Source organism: Scyliorhinus torazame, chromosome 11, assembly GCF_047496885.1.
Source record: "Scyliorhinus torazame isolate Kashiwa2021f chromosome 11, sScyTor2.1, whole genome shotgun sequence".
In the NCBI taxonomy this organism is placed as follows: domain Eukaryota; kingdom Metazoa; phylum Chordata; class Chondrichthyes; order Carcharhiniformes; family Scyliorhinidae; genus Scyliorhinus; species Scyliorhinus torazame.
Genome location: NC_092717.1, coordinates 109,891,076 through 109,903,985, shown reverse-complemented (window position 1 = coordinate 109,903,985; position 12,910 = coordinate 109,891,076). Strand labels below are relative to the sequence as shown.

The following is a 12,910-nucleotide window of genomic DNA, read 5'->3' as shown; positions in this document are numbered from 1 at the left end:
AGCCCCGATAACTCAACTACCCTGCACCCATGCCAACTTAACTAGTGTCTAACTTCCTGGCCTGATGGGCCATAGCGCTGCATCTAGGTGGTTCCCCAAATGGTACAGCAGGAGTGGAGGCAGCCTGCTGTGTTCCTGCCCTGTGACCTTGGTCCCCATTGGCGGGTTTCCTTTGGGCTGGATGGGTCTGGATGGGCCTGGCTGCTGCTCGGGTGTCCCAGGTATCGTGGTGATGCCCCGTTCTGCACGCTGCCCACCAGATGCACAAGGGGCAGGAGGGGGTGGGGGGGAGGTGGTATCGGAGGTGCTGCGATGTGCCGGCAGCTCCCCTGTAGGAGTCACCGGCACAGGCCTGATCACCTCCAGCTCCATCGGGGTGCTCCATGGTGTTATATTACTGGTTTAGTAATATATTTTGTTACTAGTTGCTGTATATCCAGAAGGGTCTGATGATGTGATCCTAAAGAAACCAAGAGTCTTCAATTTAATGCAAACTAATTTATTAAGTAACGATGAATTATAATTGAGTTCGCCTGAGCAATGCCGCCGATGTTCCCTGCCATGGCCTGCTGTGACTGGGCCACGCTCCGGAACGCCATGGCAATTTCCAGGTGGCTTTTGGACATGGTTGCCTGTGAGGCGGTACCCTGTCCTGTGCCTCGGTCAGTGCCTGCACAGAATGCCCCAGACCTTGGACATGCTGATCCATAGCCGACACTGTCACCACCCAATGTCTCCACCGGGGATGCCACCCGTGGGTTTTTGGCCTTGCTGGCACTCACCGGAAATATCGCATTTCCTGATTTTCCCCAGCCCCTCACTTGTCACGAGATTCACGCTCAGGCGTCAACTTCACTTTAATGCATTTGTAACAGATCTAAATATTATTAGCACCTCCCCGGCAAAGGAACATCCTCACTAAATATTCATACCTCGCTGACATGATGTTACATTGGTGAGGTTTGCAACAGGTTCATTCAGATGTGAGGCAGTCAAGGGGATCCCCTCAGGGGCGCAGAGGTAAGCATAGCCCCAGGAGGAGAGGGCGACATACCCGGCACTGCCACGTGGCAGAGGTTGGCACTGCCAGGTTGGCACAATGTTAATCTGGCAGTGCCAACCAGTGCCAGGAGTTAGTTCCGTGCGAGGGCCCTAGTGGGAGCCCCATGAGGGAGGGGGGGGGGGGGTTGTTGCTGATACATTGATGGTGTGATGTGGTGGAATACTGGTTATACTTCCATGGTTGGCAACCCGGTGGATCAGTGGTTAGCACTGCTGCCTCACGGCGCCGAGGTCCCAGGTTCGATCCCAGCCCTGGGTCACTGTCCATGTGGAGTTTGCATATTCTCCCCGTGTTTGAGTGGGTTTTGCCCCCACAACCCAAAGATGTGCAGAGTAGGTGGATTGGCCACGCTAAATTGCCCCTTAAACGGAAAAAATGAATTGGGTACTCTAAATTTTTTTTTTTTATGTACTTCCGTGGTATTGGTGGGGGGGGAAGGGTTCAATGCCACCGGTGGATGTGGGGCTGTGGAGTGAGGGAGAAGACTGCTGGCAAGAATTGTCAGCGGGAGGTGGAGCCCCCGATACCTCCGTGAAAGGGGCTGGGAACCGTTAGGCAGCATCTTTAAAGGTGGTGTCCCGATTACTTTGGAGCAGGTTGCTGGTTCTATGAGGCCCCACCCTGCCAGAGCGATGGGATAAACCATGCCCACTCATTTCTTCTGTCTCAGAGACTCACGCTTCTGTTAGAAAACTGGCTTGTGCAACTGTAGAGTTAAACGCCAGTTTCCTGTCTGAGTCTGACGCTTTGTCAAATTCTGGCAAGATTCTGCCCAAGATGTAATTATATAGAGCATTTTACATCACAAAACAGTGAACAGGGTGACTATAAAATAAAATTTGACACTGAGCAACATAAGGAGATGTTAGGGCTTGATCAAAAGGGTTTTAAGGAGTACCTTAAAGGTGGAAAGAATGGTAGAGAGATGAAGAGATATGGGATGGAATTTCAGAGCTTAGTGTCCAGGCAGTTGAAGACATGGCCACCCACCGATGGTGATGTGATTAAAATTGCAGATGCTCAAGTGACCTGAATTTGGAAAGTGCAGATATTTTGGCGGATTCTGGAGCTGAAGTAATTTTTTAAAACTTTTAAAGACTTAACTTAAAAAAAACGGTTGAAAATTGTGACAGATCAGTTACAGAATATGGGGTGCGATTCTCCGACCCCCCACCGGGTCGGAGAATCGCCGGGGGCTGGCGTGAATCCCGCCCCCGCCGTGTCCCGAATTATCCGCCACCAGAGATTCGACGGGGGCGGGAATCGCGCCGCGCCAGTCGTCGGAAATCGAGCCGGTCGGCGGGCCCACCCCCGGCGATTCTCCGGTACGCGATGGGCCGAAGTCCCGCTGCTGTCAACCCACGCCAGCCGGCGTGGATTGAACCACCTTTTGAACGGCGGGACAAGGCGGCGCCGGCGGGCTCCGGGGTCCTGGGGGGGGGCGCGGGGCGATCTGGCCCCAGGGGATGCCCTCACAGTGGCCTGGTCCGCGATCGGGGCCCACCGATCCGCGGACAGGCCTCTGCCGTGGGCACTCTTTTCCTTCCGCCTACGCCATGGTCTTCACTATGGCGGAGGCGGAAGAGACCCCCTCCACTGCTCATGCGTGGGGATGCCGTGAGCGGCCGCTGACGCTCCCGCGCATGAGTCGCACGGAAAAGTCATTTCCGTGCCAGCTGGCGGGGCGCCAAAGGCCTTTCCCGCCAGCCGGCAGGGCGGAAATCACTCCGGCGCGGGCCTAGCCCCTCAAGGTGAGGGCTCGGCCCCTCAAGATGCAGAGAATTCCGCACCTTTGGGGCGGCGCAATGCCGGACTGATTCGCGCCGTTTTTGGCGCCAGTCGGCGGACATCGCGCCGATTGCGGAGAATCCATGTTTCTGAATGACTGGATTATGGTGCTGACTTCGCTTAGGGATAGAGTTCCACAAGAATCTGTACTAAGGTCTATTCCTAATAAATTAGAGGGCGATTACTTTAAGTCATATTGTACCATTTAACAGCATTAAGCCATATGGTCGGGTGACCAGTGTCCAGAACAGTGATGCATCCAAAAAGATCAGGTCACATGATGTTATGGAATTTAACATAGAAAAGTGTAATCGGATAGAAATGTGTTTTGGTGAACAATGGGCCAGGAAGCTTGAGGCCAGCCTCATTCTCATTATTTTACTGAGCTGTCAACAGCCTATTTGTGACACTAATAAAGATTATTATTATTATAACACCCATTCTGTGTCCACACGCACCTTGCCCTTTCCTAAAGATCATTAGAAGTCAGGAATATTGGGATGGAGCGGTAATGAGTGGGGGAGAAGGGAAATGGTGTGGTTTGGGGGTGCTGTGTTGCCAGGGAGCACACCTTCTCCTCCTGCATCCACAGCTTCTGAATTTTAAAGGTAAGAAACTTGCCTTCGATCCTTTCATTGGTGTTTGTGGAAGTCGCTGAAGCGACATGAGTAGAGCAGGCCTGACTCCTGTTTTGCTTATCACCAACCAGTTTCTGAAGGGAACCTAAAATAGGCTTTAGGCTGCTCATCTCTAAGGTTCTGATGCCTGTTTTGTACAGCTGCTAGAGATGACAGAAAAATAGGCCTGACAAATTTAGCTGTGATCCAAACCTGTGCACAGATTGGGTGCTGACCGTCCCACTACTAAGTTGGGGCATTATGCTCATAAAACAGATGTGAATTTAACCTCCATTATCCTGTTGAATTATTCTGAGTTACAAATAATTTAAATCCCTGAGGTAAAATTTGATTTCCACTGAATACAATGAGGTATCCTTTCTCTTTTTGACAATGATATAAATTTGATGCAGAATGGATTCTCTGTATAGTTATTAGTAAACTGTTAGGTTATTGTTTAGATAAGTTAGTTGAATAGGTGTAAGCAAAGCTTCACTAGTTTCCTATTGTTGTGTCTTTACCTTATTTCACCTGCAAACAGATCCTTCATTGAATTATCTTTGAATTACAGAGGACTTGGATGATTTGAGGATGGAGGGCATAACTGACCACGTGCCTTCTGGTAGCAGGTTTAGCCAAGGCCGAAGTGTGTACTGTGCAGAACCTCAAGCCAAAGTTACACTCAACATCTGCTCGAGGTGTGCCAGGTACAGTAGGAACCAATACAACACCTTACTGCCAGAATTGTTATCAGATGTAAAGCCACTGGGCTGGATTCTCCCGAAATGAGACTATGTTCCCACGCCGGCGTAAAAACGGTGGAGTTTTACTCCCGAAATTCCTTGAAATAAGTTAGACGAATTCATAGCCCTGCAGGGGTCTAGCAGGGACCCGGAGTGAATCTCGAAGGTTTTGCTGCAGATACGGGCCCTTGCACTTCTGGGTCGGAGGCCGTGCATGCGCACGGCGGTGGCCACCAGCGGCCGTGCTGTGCTCCGTGGCAGACTCGGACTGCGGACCCAGACAAAAAAAATAAACCTCCGGATCGGCCGCGTGCCCGAGCCTCAAACCCCGCATATTTAATTGCCCCCCCCTGTTCTCCGATTTGCCCGCCCCCGACCAGGGCGGCCGCAGACTGAGTCCTGACTGGCAATATGTGGTTAGTTCCACTTTGTCGGGAGCGGAGGATTGCTGGGCGGACCTCTGGCATTGGCCTCCCCGGCAGCACGGCATACTCCGCGGCAACGTCGATTTTCGGTGCCCGGAGAATCCCCGAACCGGCGCCGGCCCGATTATGCAGTGAAACTGGATTCTACGTCCCAGCATCGGCCGCGATTTTGGCGCGGGGCTGCGGAGAATCCTGCCCACTGTCTTTTCATTCCAAGTATGAAAGTCATTATACTTTCTGTACTTTGAGCAGCTAGTTTCTAGGTTCCACCAGAATGTTTGGGTTATATTTTTAAACAAAAAAATAGTCACGACCCCTCCCCCCATTCACTGCTATAATGTGTCTAGCTCTCTACCGATTACCATGTTACAGTATTATTTCTGTGGTGTTCTTTTTGATTCTTTTATCAGGATGGATGTTGTAGTGTTCACAAAGACCACAGATGCTAAGTTAGTTAACAAAGCTAATATTTATTTACACTATTTATTAAAGCTCGACCACTTAACTCCTACAGTAAACAATAATCTAGTAATCTACAATCTACACTCAACCAACACTAGTCTCTACACTCTATATAACTGTACTCTGATCTCTATCTCTACTCCTACGCTCTCCTCTCCAGCCTTCTCCCAGAAGCCTGTGAGTGCTTTATATAGTTCAGCATTCAGCTCCATCTAGTGGTTAATTATGGTATGACATTAACCCTTTGTGTTCTGAACATTTCCCAATAATGTCACAATTTCTACATTGTGGGGATTTCAGCAGTAGTAATTTCAGAGATTACGTGAAAAACTATCTTTGAGACCTTTATACTGAAACAATTATAAACACTGAAGTTTATTAATCTTTAGGTCTCTGTATTTTGAAATCCCTATGTTGACTTAACATATTTTCCAAATTCAGTCAGCAGTTCAGGCTTGCCCTCCTTGTCAACTTGACCCTTTTAGTATTGAGTATCATTGTCATTCCAGCTCTTCAACCTAATCTAAAGCTAGTTCATCTCCACACTTGTCTAAGAGCATCATCAATCTCCTCCATACTCTCAGCCAGTTTAGGGCAACCGTGGCATAATTGATGCAACTTAATGAAATGAAGTCAGTGAGTTTTATTCCATTCTAAGAAACAACAGTATCTCTGAGAAACAGATATAGATGGGCATGAATAGTGTACGGTTCATCTTGGCATTTGGCGCTTCCAGGTTAGAAGTGCAGGGTTAGGCAATTCCCAGCTCCACCAAATCCAAGCCGAGAGAAAGTCCCCAGAAGGATGAATTCTTGGACTGGGGGTGTTGGTTGAAAATGAGAGTCGTGATGGGCGACCCTGGAAAAGTGCGGAGGCTACTGGGTGCAGAGATGGGCTGGGTAGAGGGCCTGTCTTGGTACACTGGCACTGTGGGGAACAGGGTTCCACTTATGGTTCACAGTACCTCTGAGTTGGTGTGAACCATATCGTCTTCAGAAGCTAGCCCAACTCCATCAGAATTTAGTAAGTCTGAAATGGCCAGCTCCTCAATGAAGCCAGCAACACCAGGACCTTTGAATGAGGTCTCATGGCCTTCACTCTTATTCCACAACTCCATGCCTTGCTCCATATGTAATTTTGAGTGAGTGGTGTCCCTCAAGCTCTATAACCACTTGCCTCTCTCTCTAACAGGTTAGGTGGATTGGCCATGCTAAATTACCCTTAGTGTCCAAAAAAAGGTTAGGAGGGGTTATTGGGTTACGGGGCTAGGGTGGAAGTGAGGGCTTAAGTGGGTCGATGCAGACTCCATGGGCCGAATGGCCTCCTTCTCCTTCTATGTTCTATGAATGCCTATGGTCTCTTATGGACTGTGCCTAATTACCATAAATCTTGTGATACTCTTCTTCGCATTCCTACTTTCCTTTTTACTCCCTACCATTGTGTTTGCCGCATCTCTGTAGACATTTTGTAGTATTTATCTCTCGGTATCTGACTTAAGCTTCCCTTTTTGCCTTATCCTAGTCTGCATGCTCCAGGGGTCTAGATTTGTGAGGTCTACCCTTTTCTTGGTGGGAACATTATTTGTTTTGAACCCTTTCTACCTCGCCCTTGAATGCCTCCCACTGTTCTTCCACTGATTTGTCTTCAAGTAATTATTTCCAATCCACTTCTGTCAAATTACATTTCAGCTTGGCAAAATTGGCCTTTCCCAATTTTAAACTTTGACTCCAGGACTACCTCTATCCTTTCCCGTTACTCCTCTAAATCTAACTGAATTATGATCCCTGCCACTAAAATGTTCTCGTACTGATACTCCATTCTATCTTTTTGCTTCATTCTAAAAACCAAGTCCAGAACTGATCCTGCTCTTATTTTGCTTGCTTCCAGTTCATGATTTCAATGTCATCTATCTGAATAAATAATAATCAGCATAGATTTCGGAATTCCAAAGGGGAGAACCTTTTCTGAATCTTCTTTGAAGAAGTGACAACCCAAATGGACTGTGGGAATCCTTGTAACATGAAATTCATAGACTTTCAAAATGTATTTGATAAGGTTCCACATGAAAGGCACTGGTTAGGTCAATGCTAAATTTGAAAAGTGGGATAGGAAATAATTGGTGCTTATTAAGGAAGAAAGAGATAGAAAGTTCTAAGTCTAATAGACTCGGGCTCGGTGTTGGTACCTCTAGGAATATGAAAAGGCCATTTAGCCTCTTGAACCTGTTCCATCATTCAATGAGATTGTGGCTGATCTGCAACCTAATTATATATCTGCCTTTGTCCCATATCCCTCAATAACTTTCGTAAACAAAAATCTATTAATCTTAGGTTTAATATTAACAATTCAGCTATCATCAATTGCTGTTTGCAGAAGAGAGTTCCAAACTTTTACCACCATTTGTGTACAGGAATGTATCCCAATTTCACTCCATAAAGGTGGGATATGATGCCCCCCCTCCAGCATGGTTGCTGGTCAGGAGCTTGAGTTGTGATCACCAAGGCAGCAATAGCAGCTGTGGAGCTTGGACTGAGTTGAGACAACTGTGAGGCCCCTATAAATGTTCATGTTTCTTTGCTGTTGGTTGGTGTTGCTTGACTGGCTGTTCTCTGAGAGCTGATTACTGCTACAACCGCAGCCTGAAAAAGCATGGGTCATTTCATTTTTCGGGGCAAACCCAGCATTTTTAAACCCCCATCAACAAATATCCTCCATCCATGTGAACAACTCTTATGAACCCACCAGCCAACACCCCCCCCGCCGCCGCCCCCTCCACCGCCCCCTCCTCATCCCTGCCAAAATTCAACAGCTTGACTGAGAGTCCAGTCACCCATTACTCTTGTTGAAACATCTGTTCCCCAGAGAAGACATTGCTTGATCGATAGCTCTGGCTCTTCGATCTCTGTGGTCAATTTCACAATGTCTATTTACACAAAGTTAAGTGGTTTCAAGTGTTTGTGGTTTCTGTTATTGATGCTTGAAAGGGTCTGGACGATTGCCACTTTTATTGCCTTGTAGTATAATTACTTTTTAAAAAAGTAATGAATAAATTACTTTATAGAGAGCTTTTCTTCACACGACCTATGTCACTATAGGATTCATTGGTTCTAAAGTGTATAATGGGTTATTAATAATAATAATCTTTATTAGTGTCACAAGTAGAGTTACATTAACACTGCAATGAAGTTACTGTGAAAAGCCCCTAGTCACCACATTCCAGCGCCTGTTTGGGTACACAGAGGGAGAATTCAGAATGTCCAAATTACCTAAGAGCAAATCTTTCGGGACTTGTGGGAAGAAACCAGAGCACCCGGAGGAAACCCACGCAGACACAGGGAAAATGTGCAGACGCCACACAGACAGTGACCTAAGCGGGATTCGAAAATGGGACCCTGGCACAACAGTGCTGACCACTGTGATACCGTGCCAACCTGGGCATTGACATGCCATAGCTTGGCATAGGAAGCAGGAGGCTCACCGTTAGAACTCACCTTTTAATGGTCCGCTCATGTAGACCAATGTTCATGACTCTGAGATGCTGTGAACCATGACTCTTTTAAAAAACTGACCCAACTCCATGAAAATTGCACCACATTATGGAGGATGAGGAGATACCTATCTCCACAAAGGAGCCACCCAGGCCAGAAGTGCTGGGTATGGGTGTTTGCCCAGGTCCAGCCTCAAAAATCAGGGCCGCGATTCTCTGGTCCGGCGGCAGAATGCCGGCGCCGGCGCCAAAACGGGAGTACTTTACTCCGGCGCTCCAGCTGCCAGTCCTGGCGCCGCGGGGCCCACGCATGCGCTAGCTGGGCCGGCGCCAACTAGCGCATGCGCAGTGGCCTTCCCTGCACCGGCCCCGACGCCAAATGGCACAGGGATCCAGGAGCCGGCGCGGAGGAAAGGAGGCACCCTGACAGACAGGCCAGCCCGCCGATCGGTGGGCCCCGATCGCGGACCGGGCCACAACGGAATGCCTCCCCAGGGTTGGACCCCCCCCCCCCTCACAGGCCGCCCCCGGACCCTTCAACCCCGAGGTCCCGCCGGCCCAGAGCATGTTAGAAGGGTGCCGGCGGGACTCGGATTTTTTCGGACCGCCGCTCGGCCCATCCAGGCCGGAGAATCGCGGCGCCGCCGGAGGATTGCCGCTATGGCCGTTTGCGGCAATTCTCCGTGCGGCCTGGCGCCATGTGTGCCCGCCCGTTTTTTCACGGGCGGGAGAATGGCGTCGGGGCGGCGTGGCGCGATTCGCGCGGCCCCCCGGCGATTCTCCGGCCCAGCGGGGCGGTCGGAGAATCGCGCCCCAGAATGGGATAGGAAATCCTTGAATCGGGACCAGGCCGCCATTTTTAAAATGCTCCTGAGTCACCCCGACTCAGTAAAAATTTAGCTGTCAGTTTCTTTGGAGGAAATCTGATTTTCCTCTGCATTCAAAACTCTGCTCCATTTCCTCTGGTCTTTCGACAAGTTTGGACTGTGTAGTGTGCACTTGCCCCTGCTGAGGTTGGGTTTCCCATTTTATATAAGGGATGAAAATCAGATTACCCCCACAAACTATTTTTGTCCGGTGGTGCGGGGTTTTGGAAACCTAGCAGACCCAGGTTTGAGAACCCATGAAGAAAATGCTGAGGAGTCCATAACATTCTGAAACGTAATTGCAAAGTATTTCAAATGTCAATATTAGGTGCTGTATTGTAATCTAGATGTGTTTTTACTGCAATGATTCATCCTAGCGAGCGGGTCAGGTCCTATACACAACAGTCACCTCTCCATATGTGCCCACCCCTTTGGTCGGGGCCCCGCGCAGCAGTGCTGTGTGTTTTATTGAAAATCCGTCTCTGGGTGAAGAAGAACTGGACAGATTAGTAAGGACAGGAGGCATCGAACCTGTTGTTAAAAGTGATTTGGCGGCACCAATCATTTCTGTATTTCAACGGGATGGCTCAGTGAGAATTTGTGGAGATTTTAAAACTACTATTTACCCAGTTTTGTGCGTAGGTCATTATCCATTGCCACTGACTGAAGACTTCATTGCTGGACTTTCTGGAGGACAGAAATTCAGTAAAATTGATCTTTCACAGACATATCTGCAGATGAATGTGGCTGTCAAATCACAGCCACTACTCACCATAGCGACGCACAAAGGACTGTTTCATTACAGAAGACTTCTTTTTGGAATAACATCTGCGTCTGCTCATTTTCAAAGATCATTGGATCAAATTCTCAGTGGATTCAATGTTATTTCGATTACATTCTTATCACCGGTTCGAGCAACCAGGAACACTTGCCGAATTTGGAAGTTACCCTGAAGCAATTACAGAGCCACAACCTGAGAGTTAAGAAAGAAAAGTGTGACTCTTTCAAGTCATCCATAAATTACCCTGGTCATATTATCGACAAAGACGGTTTACACAAAGAACCAAAGAAAATGTCAACAATCTTAGAGGCACCATGTCCTCAAAATGCGACAAAATTAAGGTAGTTTTTAGGACTGATCAATTATTATGGTAAACTTGTCCCGAATTTTGAAATAAGATTGAAGCCTTTACACACGCTGCTGCGTGTCACACAGGCTTGGCACTGGTCAGAAGAATGTGAGGATGCAGACAATGAAGTGAAAGAAGCTTTACTGAAGTCAGAGCCATTGATTCATTACAATCCAACCCTATGGGGTTGGTGCAGTCAACTCGCACATTATGCCTTCAGGAGAGAACGGATAGTATTTGCTTCACGCACTCTTACTAGCACAGAGATGAATTATGCTCAGCTAGAAAAAGAAGCTTTGAGCATCATTTTTGGTGTAAGAAGGTTCTACTATTGCCTTTATGGCTGTCTTTTTACTGTTTTGACAGATCATTGACCCTTGACTGCAATTCTTGGGCTGTGTAAAGGTATACCTTCATTGGCAGCTGGTAGATTGCAGAGATGGTCATTGATATCGTCGGCACACACTTACGATATCCAGTATTGCAAGTCCGAGCAGCTTTCAAATGCTGATGCTTTATCACGATTGCCGTTACAAGACAAACATGACCTAGGAGAAAATTTTGTCAATATTTTGCATTTCTCACTCATGAATAGTGTACCTGTGACTTCCTCTCAAGTTCAAAGGTATACAAGAACCGATCCAGTGATGGGAAGGGGATGGACATGGTCCAAAAAGGAATGCTGTCAGATCTTCTTCAGAAAAATCCAGACCTCAAGCTCTACATCACATGAAGACTTGAGTTGACAGTACAGAATGGAGTTCTATTATGGGGAATTGGTGTGATTATTCCTCCGTAGTTACGAGCCCTTGACCAACTGCATTAAGGCCATCCTGGTGTGGTGAGGATGAGGAAATTAGCGCGCAGTTATTATTGGTAGCCAGGATTAGATGCTCAAATTGAAGATAAAGTTGGGCAATGCCAATCTTGTGCAAAACTAAGGAACACGCCACCATTACAATTGCATCTGTGGGAATGGCCGACTCAGCCATGGAAGATAATTCATATCGATTATCCAAATCAACTGAGGGACATATGTTCTTAGTGATTCTGAATGCACACTCAAAATGACCAGATGTCACGATAATGAAGTCAACAATGACGAGCAGACTATTGTGAAATTAGAAGAAATATTTGCAAGATTTGGAACACCAGAGCAGATTGTGAGTGATAATGGTATGCAGCTTACTTCAAAAGAGTTTGAGGACTACTTGAAAGGGAACGGTATTCACCATATCAAGTCAGCTCCATATCATCCAGCAACGACTGGATTGACTGAACGTTTTGTGTAATCATAGAATTTACAGTGCAGAAGGAGGCTATTCAGCCCATCGAGTCTGCACCGGTCCTTGGAAAGAGCACCCTACTTAAGCCCACACCTCCATCCTGTCCCAGTAACGCAGTAACGCCACCTAATGTTTTGGGCACTCAGGAGCAACTTACATGGCCAATCCATCTAACCTGCACATCTTTGGACTGTGAGAGGAAACCGGAACACCCACAGGAAACCCACGCAGACACGGGGAGAAAGTGCAACCTCCACACCGACAGTCATCCGAGGTTGGAATTGAGCCTGGGTCCCTGGAGCTGCGATGCAGCAGTGCTAACATTAAAGCATTCTATCAAAGCATTGAAGGATCATGAAACATTATAAAGAAGAGTAAAGAAATTTCTAATATCGTATTGGAATACTGTACATGCTACTACGCAGTGGTCACTGGCAATGCTGTTGTTTAAGAGGAAACACAGTTTGATTTGTTAACTCCACCTGATACTTCAGAGATTGTCTAACGGCAACAGCAAGCATAAATTGCTAGGAGGGAGAACATCTCTAAAAAACAAGTATTCAACCAGGGAGAGAGTACTAGCTAGGAGTTACACCACCAATGAGGAATGGGTACCAGCTGTGATCCAAGCAAAGACAGGTCCAATATCATTCACCGTTCAGATGGCTGGTGAAAAAGTTTGGCTACATTATGCTGATCAGTTACTTGCTGCATGAAGAGAGTTTGCAAAAACCTCTGAAGTGGTTCCACCTTCAGAAGATATAGAAACCTAAACTTCGGAATGGAAAACGGAGGCCGGAGACCAGAGTCAGTGACAAGAACAAATTCTTCTGTTTCTGAGGCCATTTCAATCCCTATAGTGACAGATACTGAAACAACTACTCAAGAAGTACCATCTACAGAGCACACCTCTGAGGTTGCAATTAGCTCAGTTCAAGAACACTGAATTCTACCAAATAAGAACAGACATCCACCATAGAGATTGTCTTATTGAATAGAATATACGTATAGAAATAACGGCCGGGATTCTCAAAAATTCACGG

General features: G+C 47.3%; 1 protein-coding gene across 3 annotated transcripts in view; it reads left to right on the top strand.

Moving 5' to 3' along the window:
* Nucleotides 1-12,910, top strand: part of c11h8orf34 (chromosome 11 C8orf34 homolog) — a 701,484-nt gene that overhangs the window by 464,096 nt on the left and 224,478 nt on the right. For 2 of the 3 annotated variants that reach the window (XM_072467614.1, XM_072467616.1), the window contains exon 8: nucleotides 4,040-4,175. In XM_072467614.1, coding sequence (XP_072323715.1) covers nucleotides 4,040-4,175 — 136 coding nt within the window. The remainder of the gene's footprint in view (nucleotides 1-4,039; nucleotides 4,176-12,910) is intronic. The other variant, XM_072467615.1, reaches the window with a different exon arrangement.